Here is a 24,224-nt window from a genome sequence, read left to right as displayed (position 1 = left end):
GGTTGATAGCATGACCTCCACTATTGTTGCATGAAATTCATCTCATCTATCACTAGCTTAATCTCCTCTTGATTTGCTCCATTCTCAGCCAATATAAGTGTTCCTGCTAAAAAAAAAAAATCATAATTTAGCAATTGAACTCTAAATGCTCTTTGACAGAACTCGTTTTCATATAGTAAATCACAAAATTTTCCAATTGAAGCAACGACAATTTTCACACAGACCTCATTTGTATACACTCGCAGCCATAGAACTTGTCTGAGTAACCAATAAGAAAAACACGACTTAACAACAAAGAAATCATCATAGTCTCATAGAATCCAAGACATCACGTGGGGTGCTATCAAATGCAAAGCATTTGGAAAATCACAAAGCAATAGGTAACTCAACAAATTAAGAACAGAGCAAAGAATGGAAATATGCTGAAATTAGAAGATATTAGTACAACGTATGTTCTCATGTACATAAGAGGGTGTATTTATACAGCATTCAGAGTAGAGGCTCTGTACTAATAGATGAAGAATGTGAAATAAGGCATACTATTTTAAACAGTACTTATCTTTGTGCATGTTAGGTTCAAATTTTCCAAGTTGTAGCTAGACATCTAACAAATTAATTTCTAAATGTGAGCAATAAAATAAAATGTTATGTCCTACCAGAATTTCATGCACAAAGCTTCTTCACATCTTCACGACTTGGATGATAGAGCATATGGCTTGTATGAAAGTGAGTAGCAACAATGTAACAGCAGCTATAGTAGAAGCTATTTTCCAAGGAGTGCCGAAATAATCACGTTTCAAGGTAGCCTTCCAAACATGCTTAGTGTTCTTAAAGAACGCATTCAAATCTCGAAACAAATCACGATAAGCAGAATTCGAAGCATCATATACAATATACGTGCCCAGATTATTGAGAAGAGATGCCACTGCATCATTGTTGCTAAGGCCATTTATGATGATTCCTTTTCTAATAAGTAATTCTACGTCTTTGGGAGTGTTGATTAGCAAATTCAATAGCACAATGTAGTCTGTAAGATGTGAATCACGTGGATAATGGCATTGCTCAAATGCTATGACGTTTCGATAAATAGTCTCCGTCTCATTATCAGGATTAATGCATGGAATTTCCAACGTTCCGTTGGTGAATTTCAGGTCAAGTAAGCATTTGCTTGAGCTCACCTTAAACTTCACTCCAGCCTCGTACAACTGGCTTGCAGTATATAACTGATCAGCACTAGGAAGATCATTTCTTTCATCTGATAACACTGGCTTACTAGATGATGGAAGGAAAAATGCTCTGGCCAAATCAGCATAGTGTCTTGTTAGGTCAAGCAAGCATTTGCATAATCTCACCTTAAACTTCACTCCAACCTCGTACAATTGGCTTACAGTATATAAATGATCAGCTGATCTAGTAAGATCATTACTTTCATGCGGTGGCAATAGGTTTCTAGATGATGGAAGTAAAAATGCTTTGGTCAAATCAACAAAGTGTCTAATTGGTTGCTCTCCAAGATTTCTAGGAAATTGCTGATCTTGAATGTCCACAAAGACCTTAAATGCAAGCGAAGTGAAGGAAGGATGCACTGGCACATCTGCAAGGCTGAATAATATCTCAAGAGCAAAGAAAGGAAGTTGATTTTCAAGTAACCTCAAGTCCGACATAATTGCCTGCCACGATATTGGGTTTAACAGTATATGGTTCTCACGTATAACCCTATCTGATCCTTTGAACCATATTCCGTGGAAAAATTCAATAATAAAGATCCCATCCACCAACATTAATTTCACGAAATTGTCACTGCTAAACTTGATGGTTTCTGCATAGCAACTACGCACACTTTCTTCATTCAGCTTTATGGCGTTTACTAAGATCTCCACGTTGAAGTCAATCCGCTGCATGAATCTCTGAAAATATTTTAGTTTCAACTTTTCCATGGGTTCTAATCTTTTGCTGCCATGGTGGAAAGGCCCTATCGATATAACCTGAGGAGTGTAGGCTTCCTCATTCAATTTGTGAAGAAAAGTTGGAATCCTGTAGATACAACACTCGTTTGATGATAAGGGAAGCTCCAAGCAGCTTTCAGCCATTTCTTTTATGCTAATTACCAACTCTCTATGTTGATTTCCATTTCCACTACTCGAAGTGTTTGCAGCTTCTTGATCCAATTGATGAATTTCAGCATGATTTTGATTTCCATTTGTGACTAATGAAGCAGTTTCCATTTTTTGTTGAATTTCTTGATCATAACTTGTTGATTTTTCCATTTCGCAATTTAGCTTTTTATATAATAAATTGGCTTCCAGCTTCCGGCCTGCTTACACAAATTAAGAAGAGTACTCACTATAATACAATTATATTATTTGTAGAGCTAGCTAGAAAAATAATACCCAAATCAACAAGCAAGCCATGCATCAATTTTTATGCAACGATCGAATTGAGTGCATTAGCTGATGAACTAACTAGCTAGCTATACATAAAAATGTCAATATTCTAATAAATTAATATCTCAATACTCAAAACAAAGAGGTCCGGCCGGATAGCACATATATATGCATGGAATTAGATCCATATATATATACATATATAGACGACGGGGCTAACTAAGACTAATTTGAATTGGGTAATGTGAACATCATGGTGAGATTAGATCAGTAGTCTGATGATAATTACAAAATCAAAGTAATTAGTGATTAAGATAAAAGATAATTGATGGTACTGCTGCATGCATGGGTAAATTACTTTATACAAATTAATGCAAAGGAAATATTTTGCTATCCGAGCAACAACTTCATAGATGATGAAGTGATAGTCTATTTCAATGTGCTTGATTCCGCGAGAAAATTAAAAGAAGTCGCTCGTTGTTGGGTGACAGTTAATTATAAGTCTAAAAATATAATAAATATGATTCTCAATGGGCTATAAAAATAGGAAATTATGGAACAAATTCAAAAAGAGATGAGAAAAAGATGGTGATGGTGAATGCTGTTCTCCTTACCCAAACAAACGCTTTCGCTTTTGGTCGATCGTCGAGGCCTTCTCCAACTTCTCAGACATGCAGATCAAAGAACCGATGAAGCAAGTCAATTGATCAAAAGGAGACAAATTAGACAACGAAGCTCGTCTATTTTATTTTTTTTGGCACAAAAGTCGTACTGTTAGAGTGGAGTCAACGATCAATAAAACTGATTTATATATATATATATATATATATATATATATATATGCGAATAGAGGTGTCTGCTTATCCATAGATAAATTTATAATTATCCATCTTACAACATCAAAGTGTGTAAATAGTTAAGTTGAAAATTTCTATCAAATACTGATCTCTGCATGTAGAAAAACTACAAGAATTCGCATGCAATAGAAGAACGCAAGTGTTGACTATGTTTTAATGATTTACTATTTCATTTTTTTTCTCAAATCCTATATATATCATCTATAGCTATAAAGATTAAAATAACTTACTAGAAATGAAACTATTGTAGTAGCCATGGGATCATTTTTAAGTGATTTTGGTGCAGATCAGAAGTTTCTAATATAATATAGAGTAGTAATGATTTGTGTAAGGTCTAAATATATAAGCCTAACATAGTTCTTTTATAAAAAAAATAGATTCTATTATGAAAAATTATTAAAAAAAAAAACTACTGTTTTTAGTGGGATGACTTATTTTTTTTACGAAGAATCTGCACAATACTTGCCCACTTTAGGCTTGCATTACTCTATATATTTGTGTGCGCGCGTGTGCGTGACTTACGATAAAAGCTTGGAAGACCAATATATAATTTATCTAGAGGTGTATATATTTTTGCATGCATACGTATATATTTTGTAGTAATGTAACACGTACGTAGGCACTCAAATTGATATTGTAATTAAATCCGGCCTTAGATTAAAAATAAAATAAAATGATTATGGGAACCTTGACCCGTGATCATAGGAGAATGTTATGTTGTGTATATTGTCCATATTTTGTACAACTTTTATTTTTTCCATATTTTTACAGCTTTGATTCACACTGTATAGGACTGTACCATTTATCAATATAAAGAAAACACACTGCACTGCTCCAGCGAGCAGAACATTCCATAATCTTGTTAACGTTTATAATGGGTATGGGTGCACGTTGGTGCGGTCTTGGTTTCGCAGTATGGCCGTCTTGCGACTGTTGAAGGAGGTTAGGCAAGGCGTGGGTGTTTGTACAAGTGTCTGGGTCACGGAAACACGGCAGCGCACGGTGGTTTGTGGCGATTTTCTTATGGGTCGGGGTTGTTTGACATGGACAAGGAATTGTCGTGGTTTGCGTTTACAGTGGAGGAAATGAGCGCTGCTCTGTTTTCTATGGTGTAAAGCAGGGGTTGTTGATGGAGCAAGTGTTTGGTGCAATGATGGGGGACTCACAGTGGCTCCACTGCAGGTCGCAACATGGCAAGCAGTGAGGTGTGTTTCATGGAGGATCAGTGCAACTGGTTTGGTGGTTAGGTTGTGGTGGAGACAAACTGTCCCTTGTAAGGGCAATGGCGAACCAGCAATTTTTTTGAGGGGGCCAAATTTTCTAATATGTCACACGTTAGAGATTCAAAAATCATAAAAATATAATTATATATAAAATTAGATATCGATAATTTACAATATACTCGCAGAAATAAAATTCTAAAAATACATCCATCTTAATATATGTTTTAGATTTTTTATGACTATTTTTTATGACAATGTTTCATGAAATAATATTCCTTCATTATTATTTTTGTAATGAAATTTTTTAAATTTATTTAATTCATAAAAACTATTAAGTGATCTTTTAGAATGTCCTATTTCATTCTAGTAAGTAAGCTAATTTATTAAGTTTCATGTACATTCTAGATATTTTTGTGTCACATTAAGCATATAATACTATAATTGAAACATCAAATAAGTTTTTTCTTGCTCAATGAATTCTAGAGGATAAAACCTCTCAACTATTTTCTACATAGATCACCAACCTTAAATGATTTTTCTTGTATTTTTACTTTAGATTCTATATTAAAAAATCTAATATTGTATAACAAAAAATTTTAGGATCCATATTAATATGTCTATTATTTCTCCTAGAATTAGTTTTGATTTAATTTTGGTGAGACCATACTCTTAAAAATAAATAATATATAGAAATTATAAAACATTCCGGGATTATAGAAAAAAAAATTGGAGAGACATTTTTAAGTATATTAGAATCTTATAAAAATTTGAAGAGCACATGGAGATTATAAATTTTTTGGAGTCATTTTCTATATTTATAAAATTATGATTAAAAACTAGGTATATTTTGATTTTTCAAAAACTTTTGGGGGCCATGCCCCCTTTAGATAAACGTAGGTCCGCTACTGTTTACGAGGTTGCTAGTTTTGCCTTGGCTGTGGGCTAGCAGGACAGAGTTGCGATACCGACAAAGGGGCAACATAGGGTTAGAGAGAAGTACACCAGGAGGACTTATTGGCGATGTAGAGAAGTTTACCTCCAACACCTGGGCTGGGCCGGGTCATTACATCATCTCATCTATCACTAGCTGCTATGTATCGGATCAAACTCATCTCCATCTACCTTAAACTAATCATTGATAAAATTCATAACTTTTTCAACTTCTCATAAAAATTTAAACATATCTCAATTTATTTTATACATTCAAACACATTTCTTTAAGACACACAAAACACTTCTAATCACAAATCAACTCAAATCACCTAAAATCACCTCAGCACCCAAACACATCTTAATCTCCTCTTACTTTGCTCAATTCTCTTTCCATATAACCTTTTAGAAAAATCATAAGAATGCTTAGAGAGTGAGATAAGATGAGAATTTTATGAATAGTAATAAAATGGTTTGTAAATAATTGTGAGATAGTTTAAGTTGAGTATTTTTTTGAGTTTTGAGAAAGATGAGAGAAAAAGTTGAATAAAAAATATTATAAAGTTAAAATATTGTTAGAATATGGTTTATAATACTATTTTTGTTTGGAGATTTGAAAAAGTTGATTTTTTTTTATTTGAAATTTTTTAGAAAAGTTGTAATGATTAGTTGAGAAAGTTGTAAAACTTAGATTTAAAATATTTGTATTTAAATGATATTTGGGAAAGAAATAGAACGAGATGAGATGAGATAAGAATTTTGGAATAAAAACTTTTTCCAAACATGCCAGTCTAGATCCTATTTGACCGAACTTGTTTTCATACAGTAAATCGGAAATTATTCCAAAGCAAGCAATCAAATGTTGAATGCAAAGGGAATATTGATATCACACAATTCACTGGACATCATGTAAATCACGGATGGGAGGGATAACATTGAGCTTTGAGTTTGTTTATTCTGAGCGTATGTTGTACACAGCCTTGGTTCGGGCATTGCGTCGAACAGTTTATGTAGACGGCCTTGCTTATTCTGAAGTTGGAATATATTAGTGCAGTGTATGTTATGGTGTATTTATACAGCATTCAGAGCTGAGGCTCTGTACAAATAGATTAAGAAAGTGAAGATGAGGCGTATTATTTCAAACAGAACTTATCTTTGTGCATGTTATGTTCAAAGTTTCCAAGCTATTGCTAGCAATCTGACAAATTAATTTCTGAACATGAGGAGTAAAATAAAATGTTATGTCTTACCAGAATTTCATTCACAAAACTTTTTCACATCTTCACAACTTGGATGATGGAGCATATAGTTTGTACGAGAGTGAGCAGCAGTAAGATACCAGCAGCTGCAGTAGAAGCTATTCTCCAAGGAGTGCTAAAATAATCGCGTTTCAAAGTAGCCTTCCAAGTATGCTTCGGGTTCTCATAGAATGCATTCAAATCTTCAAAAAAATCACAATAAGCAGAGTTCCTGCCATTATATACAACATTGGTGCCAAGATTATTGAGAAAAGATGCCACTGCATTGCTGCTGCCAAGCCCATTAATGATGATTCCTTTTCTAATAAGTAAATCCACGTCTTTGGAAGTGTTGATTAGGAAACTCAATAGCACAATGTAGTCTGTAAAATGTGAATCATATGGATAATGGCATTGCTCAAATGCTATGACGTTTCGATAACTAGTCTCCGTCTGATTATACAATTTTATGCATGGAATTTCCAACGTTCCGTTGGTGAATTTCAGGTCAAGTAAGCATTTGCTTGAGCCCACCTTAAACTTTACTCCAGCCTGGTACAACTGGCTTGCAGTATATAAATGATCAGCACCAGCAAGATTTCTTTGTCGCAACAGCTTTCTGGATGATGGAAGAAAAAATGCTCTGGCTAAATCAGCAAAATGTCTTGCATCCGCTTCAAGATTTTGAGGCAATTTATGAGCGTGAAATCTCTCAAACAAATCAATGGCAAGTGAAGTGAAGGAAGGATACTCATCATCCGGTGCACATGCAAGGCTGAATAATATCTCAAGAACAAAGAGAGGAAGTTGATTCTCAAGTAACTGCAAGTCCAACATCATTGCCTGCCATGATATTGGGTTTAACAGTATATGGTCCTCAAGAATAGCACTTTGTGATCCTTGGAAGCATAATCCATAGAAAAACTCAATAAGAAAGCAACCATCCACCAAAATTAGTTTAACGAAATCGTCACTGCTAAGCTTGATGCTTTCTGCATAACAACCACGTACACTTTCTTCATGCAGCTTTATGGCTTTTACTAAAATCTCCACGTTGAAGTCAATCCGCTGCAGGAATCTCTGAAAATATTTCAGTTTCAACTTTTCCATGGGTTCTAATATTTTGCTGCCATGGTGGAAAGGGCCTATCGATATAACCTCAGGAGTATAGGCTTCCTCATTCATTTTGCGAACACAGGTTGGAATCCTGTAAATACAACATGACTTGTGCGATATCGAGGGAGGCTCCAAGCTTTCAACCATTTCTTTGATACTATTTACCAACTCTCTATGCTGATTTCCATTTCCACTACTATGAGTGTTTGCTTCCTCCCTTCGATAGATTTTAGCATTTTGATTTCCATTTGTGAGTACTGAAGCAGTACTTGCCACTTTTGGTTGAATTTCTTGATGATCACTTATTGATTTAATCATCTCACAGTTAGCTTCTTAATTGGCTTCCTCCCGGCCTGCTTACACAAGAAGAGTGACTACAATAGAATTAAAAAATCTATATATAGGAAAATTTTGTGGGCAATTTTTTTTTTTTGATACATGAGACTGGGGAGGGGGATTCGATCGTTGGGTCTCTTAGTGAGAAACTAAGGTGTTGCCAATTGATTCAAAGGATCTTGGCAATTTTTTTTTTTTTTTTTTTTCGGTGGGCAAGTTAATAGTACATACGTACGTTAATGCTAATTTTTATTTTACAGCAAACAAATTAATTAAGTGTACCCACCATGACCAAAAACCACATTATCAGCCTTTAAAAGTAATTTAACCATATCATATATATTATTTATAGGCCTAGCTAGAAAAATAATACCCAAATAAGCAAGCAGGCATGCATCAATTTTGTATGTAACGAGTTGAGTTCATTAGCTGAAGAACTACACATGATAAAAATGACAATATCATAATTAATTAATATCTCAATCAAAACAAAGAGGTCCAATCATAACATGCATGAAATTAGATCAGCTAGGGTCAGAAATGCCACTGAAACAATTGACCCTTATAGATAATATATATATATATATATATATATATATATATATATATGTATGTATGTATGTATGTATGTATGTATAGACAGGTTTAAAACTAAGTACTTGGGTGATCATGATAATGGGCGCTACTACATTGCTTGGCTCACTTAGAAGCACCTCGCTAAGAGAATCTAGATTCGATAACGCTCGGTTAAGCTTTTTTTTTATTATTATTTTATACATTGGGCAAGGGGATTGGATCCTTAGAGCATTGGCATTGGCTTCATTAAAAGCCTAGCCAAATGTAAAATTTGATGAATTTCATCAAAATAGGGCTGCATTGGATTAGTCAAATAGATAAATGTGAAACTTAGAGTTACAGTAAATGTATAAGTTTCTTCAAATTTGAAGATCTACTATTCATTCATCAAATCTATTTTTTATTCATTTTTAATCTCCTAAGGTCTTTTTTATTCATGTTTAATCTCCAACCGTCTTGTAATAATAATGTAAGAATCAAATTAAATTATTAATCAACATATGATTAGTGTGATTGTAAAATATAAAAAAAATAAAAATATTTTTATTAAAAAAATAATATTATATTATTATTTTGATGAATTCAATGGTTAATTCAATGTGGAGTTATGGCTATAGAAGTTTTGGATTTATAGAAATTATGTACTTTTTATCAAATTTTAAAGATAACTTTAATGAAGCTAATGTCAATACTCTTAGTTCTCTTAGTGAAAAATCAAAGTATTGTCAGGTGATCGAAAAGACCTTGACAGCATGGCTAAGTCTTGAACAAATTAGATGAATAGTCTGACGATAATTACAAAATCAAATTAAGTGAATAAGATAAAAGATAATTGATGCTACTGCATGGCCGGTAAGTTATAAGTAGAAATTAATTAGCACCAACTCCGGTGAATGACATTAATGCAAAGCAAATGGATCTCCGAACATCACGTTCACATGAGATGAATCATAAAATGAAATTTCAATATGATTCATTCGTCTTTATAATAATAAAGGCGAAAAAATTGAAAGAGGTTGCTCTTGGTTTGCATGCAGTTAGCTAAACATATAACAAAAATATCATTCATCATCTAGTAATTATCATTCTTTCCTCGTTTCTTGATATAAACAATAAAAAATTAATGATTCTCAATAAGCTCTAAATTAAAATACGAGATTATCGAACAAATTCAAAAAGAAAGAAAAAGAAGGTGATCATGGTGAGTGTTTTCCTTACCCAAACTGCATACGCTTTCGCTTTTGGTCGCCGCCGTCTGTCTCTAATTTCTCAAACTGTCGGACAGATAAATGAACCGATCGATGAGGCAAGCTGCATCTGATCAAACGGAGACAATGAAGCTCCTCTCTGTTTCTTTCTTTTCTATTCTTTTTTTCATAAAAGTCCTACTGTTAGATTGGAGTCAACCATCAAGAAAAGAGATCATCGCTGATTTCACCTACCACACAGCGCATTACTACGTACTCAAAACCTATCACGGCATCACACGCAGGGACTCATTATGAAAATGTCTAAACATCAATCGCCTATCTAAGAAGACTTGGATGGCCACGTTTTCTGACTAAAAAATTATATATTAAATTATGATTAAATCTATTCAACATTTTTTTTTCATCATCCCATCATGATATGGTATTAGATGATAGGTTTACAAGTGAAATATAATAACTAGTCTCCAATCATCTAATACAACATCATGAAATGATGAGAAGATGATAAAAATTAGGATGATGAGTAGTATTACTTTTAAATTATATATATATTATATAATATTAAATTCTGAATAATTTAAAATATAGATAATTACTCGTGAAACATTACTTTTTTGGTATTAATGAAAAATGAAAGAATAACGTTTGAAAATTTGCAAATAAAGGTGTTGGCCTGCCTATCACAAGATAAGCTCGTGATTATCCATCCGTGGCAACGTCAAAATACATAAATAGATAAGCTGAATATGTCTATCAAACACCAATATACATGTAGAAAAATTAGAGAGTTCACAATGGCAAAGTATCTTCTAATGATTATTTTTACTATTTATGTCGTAGTCATGAGATCATTTTTTAAGTGATTTTGGTGGAGAATAAATCAGTTTATTTAATTTCTATAGACATTTCTAATAGTAGGCGGCTTTCTTCGAATCCAGCCATTATTTACCCATTTTATGGAATCTCCATTTTATTATATATGATAAATATTAAATATTTGAATTTCATAAATGTTAATTTGAAAAACTCTTTGTCATTCAACTTTAAAACAATAATTAGGATATAGAAAGATTTATCAGTAATGTTTTGGACATATTTCACCGCTAATTGATTTTGACCATTAATCTGTGACAAGATGGTGGCCCAGAATGCTTGGAACCGTCAACTTTGAGGGCTTCGTTGAGAAGGTGACCCTTACTGCTTGTGCCATTTCTCATGGGTTATGGCTCACTTTCTGTCCATCAGTGCGTGACGTTCTTGACTACTTGAAGTTGGTGTCGGCTAAGCTTTACTCTAACACTTGGAGAATTCTAATGTGTTGTTACGTTGCTTGGAGAATGGTTTTGGAACCTACTCAAAAGGAGTACCCCAATTTGACTGCCCGAGAATTCCTTGCTACCCATGCAGTCAGGGAGTTGGAAGGCAATATTTGTAGCTTTCGTTCTCGCCCCCGATATCATCTTACTCAATTTGAAGGTCATGTTTATGTTTGAATGGTGTTTGGATATTGAGATGAAATTAGATGAGATGGGTTGAGACTATCTGTGAAACCAAACGGGGCCTAAGACACATTGTAAGAGAAAGTCAGTGAAAATCAATGAAAATATTATGTGTCAATTTTCAATTGGCAAGTGTAAAAGGGGGCTTTGCATCCCATCTAGACTAAAGTCACTTCGTAATTTGTAACGAGTCTTCTTGAAAATTAGATCACAAGCAAAAATTGAACCCCCAATTAGGGACAATGCCAGGATTATAATTTTTTTTTTTTTTATAAGTACCAAGATTATAATTGAGGGGGCGCATATTTTAGATAGGAAATAACTTCTTCAATTGTAATTTTTTAGGGGTACAATTAAAATAACAGAGCAAAGATATACATATAATTTATTATATAATTATTTTCACAACTCAATTTTTGTTTATATATATCAAAGTAGAACTTTATTGCAAAAGAAAGGTTTTCAACCTATTATCAACCCAGATAACCTAAGCAATATAAAATATCCCCACCAAACACAAATATCAGTTACAACTCAATTTTAATCGAGTGATACTTGTGGAGCATCTTAAATTCAAGTATGTTTAGGAAGTTGTATTGTCACATTAGTTAGTTGTAAAATAGTTATAAAATATTATTATTACAAAAATAGGTGAGAGAAAAATAAGAAAGAAAAATAAATTCAAAACCAAAATAAAAGATGCATTTTACAAAAGTTAAAGAGCAAAAATGTTATCGCCCCGTTTAGATTGAGAAGTGATCTCAATTCATCTTGTCTTATTTCATTTCATATAATAAATAATTCAATTTTTTCAAATCTTAAAATAATATTAATATTAAAAAATAATATTCTAATAATATTTTATTCAATTCATCTAAAATTATTTCATCTCATCTCACTATCCAAACAGCAAGAATCTTATCTATGAACTTTATTCATAGCCTTGTGGGGCCTCACCCTGCTTGGTCCGGCCTACACCCTCTATCTATTTCCCTTATTTTATTTTATTTTATCAGCAATGTCTTGACTTTGAACAATTTATATAAATGAAAATAATGAAGTATTATACGCGGGTTTATTAATTTCTATTATAGTAAAATTAGAATTGTAAAGAAAAAAACTCTATTATTTATCATCCTTTAATCATCTATGATCTAGTATTAAATAATTGAAAAATTATTTATTATTTTTTCTTTACCTTGCGATCATTTCATGTCATATCGTGGGATAATGAAAACCATTACAACAAAATTTCTTTCCAGGGACGAGTATCTTCTTCATCCCGAAAAATTTCCATTTCGTCCTTGAAATTAATTTGCAACAAAAAAAAAAAAAACTCCATCCCCAATTTATCCCAAACGATTCATGCAAAAAAGTCTTATGCATCCCAAAAAATTTTCTTCAAAAAGCGTTCGAACGGATTTTTTTTTTGGATGAATTTATTTTATTGTCTAATATGTGTTCAAACGCCAACAATACCATTCAAACAGAGTTTTTTGAGACGAAATTTATTATAGTTGTTTGAACACCAATAATTCCATTTAAATAGATATTTTCCGTAAAATAATAATAATAATAATAATAATAATAATAATAATAATAATAATAATAATAATAACAATAATTTCGTCCCCAAAGCTTTATGCAAATAGATATTGTAATTGTACGAATATTTTTACATTTGAACATTTTCTTGTTAAAATTTAGATGATAATAAACATTCGAATGGTTTTTTAGCCAATATTTGAATGGCCTCACTACTTTTCATGTTTAAATGTAATTTTTGCCAATCCATCATTAACAATAAAAAAGAATTATATTATATAGAAATATAGCACAATAATTAATTATGAGAGAAATATAAATAAATTCTCGTGAGTACAAGCCCATTAACATCCCAATAGTATCTATAACAACAAAGCTAGAAACAAAGACACAAAAATCACTTCATTCAAATCCTCCGGGTTGATAGCATGACCTCCACTTTTGTTGCATGAAATTCATCTCATCTATCAGTTACTCTTCTCCAATCTCAGCCCGTATATGTTCCTGAAAAAAAGTTCATAATTTAACAATTGAACTCTTCATTCAAATGTTGAATGATGCAAAGAGAACATTGATATCACACAATTCACTGGACATCATGTAAATCACGGATGGGATAACATCGAGCTATGATTTTGTTCTTCATTCTAAGAACTTGTCTGAGTAAGCAAAATGAGGAAAACACAACTTAACAACAAAGAAATCACCATAGAATCCAAGACGTCACATGTGGTGCTATCAAATGCAAGGGGTTTGGCAAAGCACAAAGCAATCGGTAACCCAGCAAATGAAGAACAGAGTAAAGAATGAAAATGTGTTGAAGTTGAAGATATTAGTGTTTCGTATGTTCTATTATGTACATATGAAGGTGTATTTATACAGCATTCAGAGCTAAGGTTCTGCACTAATAGATGAAGAAAGTGAAGATAAGTCATAGTATCTCAAACAGTACTTATCTTTGTGCATGTTATGTTAAAATTTTCCAAGTTGTTGCTAGCAATCAAACAAATTAATTCATTTCTAAACATGATGAGTAAAATAATTATGTCCTACCAGCATTTCAAGGACAAAGCTTCTTCACATCTTCACAACTTGGATGATGGAGCATATAAATTGTCCGAGAGTGAGCAACAATAAGATACCAGCAGCTGCAGTAGAAGCTATTCTCCAAGGAGTGCTGAAATAATCACGTTTCAAGGTAGCCTTCCAAATATGCTTAGGGTTCTCATAGAATGCATTCAAATCTTCAAACAAATCACAATAAGCAGAGTTGATGCCATATGGGACATTTGTGCCCAGATTATTGAGGAAAGAAGCCACAGCATTGCTGCCTCCAAGCCCATTAATGATGATTCCTTTTCTAATAAGTAAATCCACGTCTTTGGGAGTGGTGATTAGGAAAGTCAATAGCACAATGTAGTCTGTAAATTGTGGATTATTTGTATAATGATGGCATTGCTCGAGTGCTATGACGTTTCGATAAGTATTCTCAGTCGAATTATACAATTTTATGCAAGGAATTTCGAACGTTCCGTTGGTGAATTTCAGGTCAAGTAAGCATTTGCTTGAGCTCACCTTAAACTTCACTCCAGCCTCGTCCAACTGGCTTGCAGTATATAAATGATCAGCATAAGCAGGATCTCTTCCATATGGTGGCAGCTTTCTGGATGATGGAAGAAAAAATGCTCTAGCCAAATCAGCAAAATGTCTAATTTCATACGCTTCATGATTTTGATGCAATTTCTGATCGTTAATGCTCTCAAAGGTATGAATTGCAAGCAAATTGAAGGAAGGATGCTCACAAATCGGTACACGTGCATGGCGGAATAATATCTCAAGAGCAAAGAAAGGAAGTTGATTTTCCAGTAACTTCAAGTCCAACATAATTGCCAGCCACGATATTGGGTTTAACAGTATATGGTTCTCACGAATAACACTATATGGTCCTTGGGACCACAATCCGTAGAAAAATTCAATAATAAAGATCCCATCCACCAAAATTAATTTCACGAAATCATCACTGCTAAACTTGATGGTTTCTGCATAACAACTACGCACACTTTCTTCATTTAGCTTTATGGCGTTTACTAAAATCTCCACGTTGAAGTCAACCCGCTGCAGGAATCTCTGAAAATATTTCAGTTTCAACTTTTCCATGGGTTCTAATCTTTTGCTGCTATGGTGGAAAGGCCCTATCGATATAACCTGAGGAGTGTAGACTTCCTCATTCAATTTGCGAAGCCAAGTTGGAATCCTGTAGATACAACACTTGTTTGATGATAAGGGAGGCAGCTCCAAGCAACTTTCAGCCATTTCTTTGATGCTAATTACCAACTCTCTATGTTGATTTCCATTAATCCACAACTCAAAGTGTTTGCAGCTTCCTGATCCAATTGATGAATTTCAGCATGATTTTGATTTCCATTTGTGACAGTTTCCACTTTTTGTTGAATTTCTTGATTTCTAGTTGATTTTTCCATCTCACAATTAATCTTCTTAATTAACTAATAGGCTTCTAGCTCCCGGCCTGCAGCTTACACAAATTATGACTCAGTACTGACTACAATACAATTATATTATAAAAATGAGAAATGATACTTACAGTCGTGAGTGTGCAAGCGCCGTGCAGTCGCTTTGAAAAAAGTGAATAAATATGAGACCCACATGAAAAGAAATTAATTTTTTAACAGTGGACCCTACTCTTTTTCAAAGCGACTACATGGCGTCGTTTGCGCATTTCACGACTGTATTTAGCATTACTCTATAAAAATATGGGCCAATTTTGTGGGAAACTTAATTAAAAGAAAGGTATTAAAATAAGTACCCAGCTAGCAAACAAATTAAAAACCCATTATATATGATCAGTCATTCAAAGTAAAATAACCATATCATATTATATTTTATTTGTAGAGCTAGCTAGAAAAATAATACCCAAATCAACAAGCAAGTCATGCATCAATTTTCTATGCAACGAATTGAGTACCTTAGCTGATGATCAACTAAGTACTATATATAGAAAATGTCAATAATCTAATAAATTAATATCTCAATACTCAAAACAAAGAGGTCCAGATAGCACATATGCATGGAATTAGATCCATATATATATATAGACGACAGGGCTATTTAAGACAAAGTACTTGAATAAGAAAAGAAGCTGAGAAGGGAAACCTTGCGAGAAGGTGCAGCCCTGCGAGCAGGATAAATTGAGGGAGAAAGAAGAGAGAATTAGGTTTTTAACCTTCTACACTACGTATATGGGCGGGCGGGTAACCTAACCTGCTTGCCACTCATCTCGCTAATTTTTATTCATCTGCTTGTCTGTCTGTCCATAAATACCGGACGGGTAGTCTACCCAGTACTTACTAAAAGGAGTAAATCCACTATGAGTAACATGTGCATCATCTAGACAATGTCATTGTTCAAAAGCGATAGTGTTCTGATAAATCGTCTCTGTGCCGTTATACAATTTTCTGCAATGTTCCATTGCTGAATTTTAGGTCATATAACTAACACGTGTTTAATATGCACTTTTAACTATCAAAATTAAAGCAATGCCCTCCAAGTAATGCTAGCTTCACCACTTAATTTAATGGTAAAATGGATGCATGAAAGATAAGTAAGAATTAATAGATGACTTGATCATCCAATCATGAGAGTCATGATAATCAGATACACATTGACAAAGGGCTTTTAAATATAAGTGAATGAGTATGGGAGTTGAATGAACTAAAATTGAATAAATTCTTTAATTGGATATATATATATATATATATATATATACACACACACACAAATATAGAGTAATGCAAGCCTAAAGTGTGCAAGTATTGTGCAGGCTCTTTGTAAAAAAATAAGTCGTCCCACTAAAAAAAGTAGTTTTTTTTTATACTTTTTTATAATAAATAGAGTCTATTTTCTTACAAAAGAACCATATAAGGCTTATATATTTAGACCTTACACAAATCCATATATATATATATATATATATATATATATATATACCCTTTGGGAAGGTTTAAGCCTCACAGAGGAGGAGGAGCATGTTATTAATCTCCCAGAAAGTGTTATTCAAGCTTCAGAGAATAAAGGGAAGCAACTTCCCATAAAAATTTAAACATATCTCAACCTAGCTATTTCATACATTCAAACACATCTCAATGGAACACACAAAACACTATTAATCACAAATCAATTCAAATCATTTGAGATCACCTCAACACACAAAACACTATTAATCTCCTCTACTTTGCTCCATTCTCAGACCATATAACGTGCAAGAAAAGAAAATCATAATTAAAAAATGGAAAACTAGTCTAGATCCTATTTGACCGAACTTGTTTTCATACAGTAAATCGGAAATTATTCCGAATCAAGCAATCAAATGTTGAATGCAAAGAGAATATTGATATCTCACTGGAGATCATGTAAATCAAGGATGGGATAACATTGAGCTTTACAGTTTGTTTATTCTGAGTATCCAGTGAATGACATTAATGCAAAGCAAATGGCTCTCCGAACAACAGTACGTTCACATGAGATGAATCATAAAGTGATAGTCTATTTTAATATGATTGATTCGTCTTTATAATAATAAAAAAGAAAAAATTGAAAGAGGTTGCTCTTGGGTTGTATGCAGTTAGTAAGTCTAGCTAAAAATAAAACAAAAATATCATTCATCATCTTGTAATTATCATTCTTTCCTCGTTTCTTGATATAAAAAATACATAAATTAATGATTCTCAATAAGCTGTAAATTAAAATACGAGATTATCGAACAAATTCAAAAAGAAAGAAGAAGAAGGTGATAATGGTGAGTGTTTTCCTTACCCAAACTGCATACGCTTTCCGCCTTTGGTCGCCGCCGTCTGTCTCTAATTTCTCAAACTGTCGGACAGATAAATGAACCGATGAAGCAAGCTGCATGTGATCAAACGGAGACAATGCAGCTCCTCTCTGTTTCTTTCTTTTCTATTCTTTTTTTCATAAAAGTCCTACTGTTAGATTGGAGTCAACCATCAAGAAAAGAGATCATCGCTGATTTCACCTACCACACAGCGCATTACTACTCAAAACCTATCATGGCATCACACGCAGGGACTTACCCATTATGAAAATGTCTAAACATCAATCGCCTATCTAAGAAGACTTGGATGGCCACGTTTTCTGACTAAAAAAATATAAATTAAATTATATATATTACATAATATTAAATTCTGAATAATTTAAAATATAGATAATTACTCGTGAAACATTACTTTTTTAGTATTAATGAAAAATGAAAGAATAACGTTTGAAAATTTGCAAATAAAGGTGTTGACCTGCCTGCCTATCACTAGATAAGCTTGTGATTATCCATCCGTGGCAACATCAAAATACTTAAATAGATAAGCTGAATATGTCTATCAAACACCAATATACACGTAGAAAAATTAGAGAGTTCACAATGGCAAAGTATTAGTGTTCTAATGATTATTTTTACTATTTATGTAGTAGTCATGAGATCATTTTTTAAGTGATTTTGGTAGACAATAAATCAGTTTATTTAATTTCTATAGACATTTCTAATAGTAGGCGGCTTTCTTCGAATCCTAGCCATTATTTACCCATTTTATGGAATCGCCATTTTATTATATATTATAAATATTAAATATTTGAATTTCATAAATGTTAATTTGAAAAACTCTTTTTCATTCAACTCGAAAACAATAATTAGGATATAGAAAGATTTATCAGTAATGTTTTGCACATGTTTCACTACTAACTGATTTCAACCACTACCTGTGACAAGAAAAGATGGTGGCACGGTGTGCCTGGGCTTCGCTGAGAAGGTGGCCCTCACTGCCGTGCCCTTTCTCATGGGTTACGGCTCCTTTTCTATCGGCCGTTGCGTGATGTTCTTGACTACTTGAAGTTGGCGTCGGTTTAGCTTCACTCTAATGCTTGGAGAATGGTTTTGGAACGCGCTTGAGAGGAGTGCTCTGATTTGATTGCCATGGGAGTTCCTTGCTACACATGCGATTTGGGCATTGGAAGGCAATCTTTGTAGCTTTCGTTCTCACCCCCAATATCGCCACACTTGATTTGAAGGCCATCATTCTAATGCCAAACAGTGGTAGAAAAAATTGTTTTTTTATTTTTGGCCAATGATGGGAGTTTCCTGGTAAGAAGGGCGAGAAGGCGAACTTCCCAGTCTATGCCATATAGGGGAAAGTCCTCGACGACAAAGCAATAGCCATTGCACTCTCTCAACGAGAGTAAGTTCTCATTAAGAAGGTTTATTCTTGGGTTGAGCACAACCAGGAAGCTATTTGGATGGAGGCCCTATTGACGAGGGCCCATATTTACAAATTTTTAGAGATGCATGATTGTTCTCGTGCAAGTGGTCGTCACCTTCCAAAGGAACTGGCCATTTCCCAAGACAAGAAAAGGCTCATCGCAACCCTACTAGAGAAGAGCATGGTACAGCTAGCACATTGATCTCCTTAGGTGGTGCGGTTTCGTGGTGGCATGCATACGGTACAACTGTGGTCTTTCAATTCACTAGGCTCCCTGAATGGGTCTCATTCGGTATCATTGGGCTCATATGGTGAAGATAAATGAGTCCATCTAGTTAACTTGTAACTTCCTGTCATGTTGGTATGGCAAGAATTTAATAATTGTGAACGATTTTTGTCCATCACGTCATTGGTTTTGATTGGTTGTTTGTGCTCTCGTGTCCAGGGTGGTTGTAGCATTTGCACCTAGCCATGTCACCAGATCATGGATTTGTCCATAGCGATCACGCTGTTAGATTGCTCGCATTCTCCTTGGGGTACTTCAACCTTCACGTCTCTTTTTATAAATTAATTTCTCCTTCCTCTTGTTGCCTCTTTCACTTTTTCTTACTCATCTTCTTCATTGTCTGTGTTTTCTATCGAAACCCTAGCTTCTCCTCCCTCGTATCAATCATTTGTGTCAATGGCTCACCAGAAAATTCCTCGACTACCTTTTCATGGATCACCCCCACTTACGGGGTCCTCGTCAGCACTAAAGTCCTCCTCTGTTGGCAATGTGCCCTATTATAAAGGTCACAATTGGTCGTCTGTCCTCACCATAGCCGACCTCAGGAAGTTGAGGAATCCCTAATTCGGTGGTTTTGAAGGCGCCTCCCAAGGGTTCTTCGACTTTGAAGGCTTTACTGAGAAGATGACCTTCACTGCCTATACCCTTTTCTCATGGGTTACGGCTCTCTTTCTATCGGCCAGTGCATGACGTTCTTGACTACTTAAAGTTGGCATCACCTCAACTTCAGTTTAACGCTTGGAGAATTTTGATGTGTTGTTTCAATTCTTGGAGAATGGTTTTGGAACCTACTGAAGTATCCCGATTTGACTGCCAGAGAGTTCCTTCCTACCCACTTGGTCAGGGCATTGGAAGGCAATATTTGCAGCTTTCATTCTTGCCCCTATATCCCCTCATTAGATTAGAAAGCCATCATTATAATGCCAAACAGTGCCAAAAAAAATCTTTATATTTTCTGGCCAAGGATGAGAGTTTCCTAGTAAGGAGGGCGAGAAAGCAGACTTCCCATTCCACGCCATATAGGGAAAAGTCCTTGACTACAAAGTGATTGCCATTACTCTCTCTCAACAAGAGTAAATCCATGTTGAGAGGGTTTATTCCTGGGTCGAGCACAACCAAGAAGCTGTTTAGATGGAAGCTCTATTGACGAGGGCCCATATTGATCGATTTTCAGTGATGCATGATCATTATTGTGTGAGTGATTGTCACCTTAGAAAAGGCTCATTGCAACCCAACTAGAGAAGAGTAGGGTACGTTTACCATATTGATCTCTTTAGGTGGTGCGATTTTGTGGTGGCATGCATACAAAACGCCTGTGGTCTTTCAATCCACTAGGATCCCTGAATGGGCCTCATTCAGTATCGTTAGGATCTATGGTGAAGATAAATGAGCCCCTCCAGTTACCGTGCAAATTCCTATCACGTTGGCATGGCAAGAATTTAATAATTATGAATGGTTTTTTTTTCATCACGTCATTGGTTTTGATTGGTTGTTTGTGCTTTCGTGCCCAGGGAGGTTGTAACGGTTCTACGTCTAAACCTAGTCATGTCACCAAATCGTGGGATTTGTCCACAACGATCACGTTGTCAAGTTGCTCGCATTCTCCCTTGATATTTCAACCTTCACGTCTCCTTTTATAAATATATTTCTCCTTCCTCTTGTTTCCTTTTTCACTTTTGCTTACCCATCCTCTTCAGTGTCTATGTTTTCTGACCCTAGCTTCTCCTCCCTCCTATCACTCATTTGTGTCAATGGCTTGCCAGAAAATTTCTTGACTTCCTTTTCATAGATCACCCCCTCCTACGGGATCCTCTTCAGCACAAGAGTCTTCCTCTGTCGGCAACATGCCCTATTACGAAGGTTACAATTGGTCATCTGTCTTCACCACAGCCAGTCTCAAGAAGTTGAGAGATTCATATGGAATCCCAACTTCGGTGGTCCTTAAGGCTCCTCCCCAAGGGTCCATCAACTCTGAGGGCTTCGCTGAGAAGGTGGCCCTCACTGCCTGTGCCCTTTCTCACGAGTTACAACTCTTTTTCTGTCAACTGGTGCGTGACGTTCTTGACTACTTGAAGTTGGCGCCAGCTTAGCTTGACTCTAATGCTTAGAGAATTCTAATGTGTTGTTGCATTGCTTGGAGAATAGTTTTGGAACCCGTTCAAGAGAAGTATCCTGATTTGACTACCTAAGAATTCCTTGATATCCACGCGGTCAGGGAGTTGGAAGGTAATATTTGTAGCTTTCATTCTCGCCCCCGATATCGACTCACTCAATTTGAAGGTCGCCATTCTAATGCCAAACAATGGTAGAAACAATTCTTCATTATTTTTGGCCAGGGATGGGAGTCTCCTGGTAAGGACGGCAAAAATGTGGACTTCCCTGTCTACACTATATGGGAAAAGTCTCCAACAACAAAGAGATAGTTGTTACTCTCTCTCAACGAGAGCAAGCCCGCGTTGAGAGGGTTCATTCCTGGGTTGAGCACAACTAGGAAGTTGTTTGGATGGAGGCCCTGTTGACGAGGGCCCATATTGGTAGACTTTTAGTGATGCCTAAGCATTCTCATACAAGTGGTTGTCGCCTTTAGGAAGAACCGGCCGCTTCCCATGAAAAGAAAAGGCCCATCGCAACCTTGCTAAAGAGGGAGGGGAAATGGTCTCACCGCGAAGCTGAAGTGGTGCCTGAGCCTCCCATGTCCCAATGTGCTCTAGAGCAGATTTGGAGCCTCCTCGCTCGGGCGATCATTATGTATCGGCTCTAGTTACTGTGGAGGGGAATCTCCCGTTGGAGAAGCTTCTCATGACTCGAACGGCCTAAGCAATTTGATAAGGCAAGCTCTCTTAGATTTGGCCACGACCCTCGACTTTGAGTTCCCTTCCTAGGAACTCGAATCTGCCCAATCGCCAAATTTTGCTCTTCCATTGACCCCGCCAGTCGACCTAGAGTTTGTTGAAAAATAGGTGGATGCGAACATCATCGTAGCTTTCTCCCGTGGTCTTTTAGACTCCTTTCCAATATTTCCCATGACGTGACCCCGACCGTGGAAGTCAAGGTCCTGACTTGATTGATGAGTTGCCGATTGAGTTTGACTCTTAAAGGGAGGTAATCTGTGATGGTGAAACCCCTATACTCCCCAGAACCTGGAGTTGAGCGGGGGTAGGATTTTGATTTCCTCTATGCCATTTAATGCCTCTTTGGGGGGGGGGGGGGGGGGCGAGGAGGGACCTTCTTCACTCTTCATCCTTGTTTAGGAAAATAAGACCATGGCGAGTTCCTTCCGAGTCAAGGGGAAAGGTAAGGGTCAGTCACCAACAATTGACCCTACCACAGGGTTCATATCAGCCCACCAATATAAGGTAGGGGCGAGCGCCCTCAACAATTCCATAGGTTGTTTATCTTTGGTTGTTGAGAGATTTATTCTCTTCAATAGGTTGTTTGTCTACTTTGCCTTCTACTTTTCTTTCGTTTTGACTTGGATCCTTATGTGCGTGTGATTTTGGTAGGGTGTGGATCAGCTGGTTGCTTGGAGCTTCAAGAAACTGGCCGACTTGGAGGATGAAGTCTGGGCCAGGCATATGTTCACCTTTTGGGCGCGAAAGGAGGTCACGTAGCTCCAGACTGAAGAAGCTGAATTAGAGGTGATCCTCGATCAGGCCAACGACTACATACGATTGCTAGAGGTTGACCTGGCTGGTCTACGTGAAGATGCAATCAACCTCAGCAGGGAGCTCGATCATATGAGGAAAGAAGCCACTATGACCATTTTGAGCTGAGAGTGCTTAAGGAGAAAAGAGCTTCAAGACAAGAACGGTTGTCCTATCTTGAGGCAAAGTTGGAGGAGGCCAAGGGACGCTTCCATGAACTTGACAAGGTTGTGGCAAAATTTGAGGAGGCTCGTCGTCGCCTGGGGCTTGACCTAGATGAAGCAAGGTGAAAGTTGAAGGAGCTGTCTGGTTAGCATTATAGGATGAGGAAGGATCACGAGTTGATGGACAAGAGACATAATGAATTGACAAATTCTATGTTACGTCTCGTTAGGAGGATCAAAGTTCATCACCAACATATCAAGGTCTTGGAGTCTGAGCTGACTACTTCTGGCTAGGAAGTCATTCACCTTTCCCCTCAACTCCTAGTGGCCAAGTCTGTTCGCAACAAGGCTTTCAACTATGGCTACAAGGCTAACTTGGAAAGGTTAAGGACCTTCTTGCTGGCAACCCTTCAAAATAACTTGAGAATGCTGAACCTTAAGTCCTTCAAGCCTGACCATGCTTCCAGTCAGTATGTTAATTCATTGTGAATGGATACAATGCTTGACACATTCCTGACTCCTTTTCCTCCTCCTCCACCTCCCCCAACTCCTCTAGCTCATTTTGTTGCTCCGTTGATGCTTATGTTCTAGGCATTATGATTATGAGGGTCGCACAGTATAAGGACTTGTGCACCTGTGTCATTACCGCAAGTCTAAGGACTCGACCTCAGTGGGCAGGAGTCGTGCAATCTAAGGACTTGCACGCCCGTATCAGCACCGTAAATCTAAGGACTCAACCTCAGTGAGTGAAGGTCGCATAATTTGAGGTTTTATGCGCCTATTTCATCCTCACGAGGCTAAAAACTAGACCTCAATGGGCGGGGATTACACAGTCTAAACACTTGCACACATGTATCATCACTGCAAATCTAAGGACTAGACCTTGGTGGGCGATGATCGCGCAGTCTAAAGACTTGCATGCCCATTTCATCATTGA

The 24,224-nt window shown here is 35.9% G+C and overlaps 3 protein-coding genes across 3 annotated transcripts; all 3 read right to left on the bottom strand.

Moving 5' to 3' along the window:
* Positions 1–680: 680 nt before the first annotated feature.
* LOC121262199 (UPF0481 protein At3g47200-like) lies at positions 681–2,267 on the bottom strand. Its single transcript, XM_041164599.1, has one exon. The coding sequence runs from the start codon at positions 2,265–2,267 to the stop codon at positions 681–683; it is 1,587 nt and encodes a 528-aa protein (XP_041020533.1).
* A 4,341-nt stretch (positions 2,268–6,608) lies between these two features.
* LOC121261905 (UPF0481 protein At3g47200-like) lies at positions 6,609–10,098 on the bottom strand. The gene is made up of 2 exons (XM_041164319.1): positions 9,879–10,098; positions 6,609–8,101 (listed from the first exon to the last, which is right to left on the bottom strand). Exon 2 carries the CDS (start codon positions 8,064–8,066, stop codon positions 6,669–6,671), a length of 1,398 nt encoding a protein of 465 aa, XP_041020253.1. The 5' UTR covers positions 8,067–8,101; positions 9,879–10,098; the 3' UTR covers positions 6,609–6,668.
* Positions 10,099–13,465: 3,367 nt separating this feature from the next.
* LOC121261911 (UPF0481 protein At3g47200-like) lies at positions 13,466–15,495 on the bottom strand. Its single transcript, XM_041164325.1, has one exon. It carries the CDS (start codon positions 15,226–15,228, stop codon positions 13,993–13,995), a length of 1,236 nt encoding a protein of 411 aa, XP_041020259.1. The 5' UTR covers positions 15,229–15,495; the 3' UTR covers positions 13,466–13,992.
* Between the last annotated feature and the right edge of the window lie 8,729 nt (positions 15,496–24,224).

Source organism: Juglans microcarpa x Juglans regia, chromosome 4S (genome assembly GCF_004785595.1).
Source record: "Juglans microcarpa x Juglans regia isolate MS1-56 chromosome 4S, Jm3101_v1.0, whole genome shotgun sequence".
NCBI lineage: Eukaryota > Viridiplantae > Streptophyta > Magnoliopsida > Fagales > Juglandaceae > Juglans > Juglans microcarpa x Juglans regia.
The sequence above is the reverse complement of the archived record's forward strand: the minus strand, read 5'-3'. Positions and strand labels throughout refer to the sequence as shown.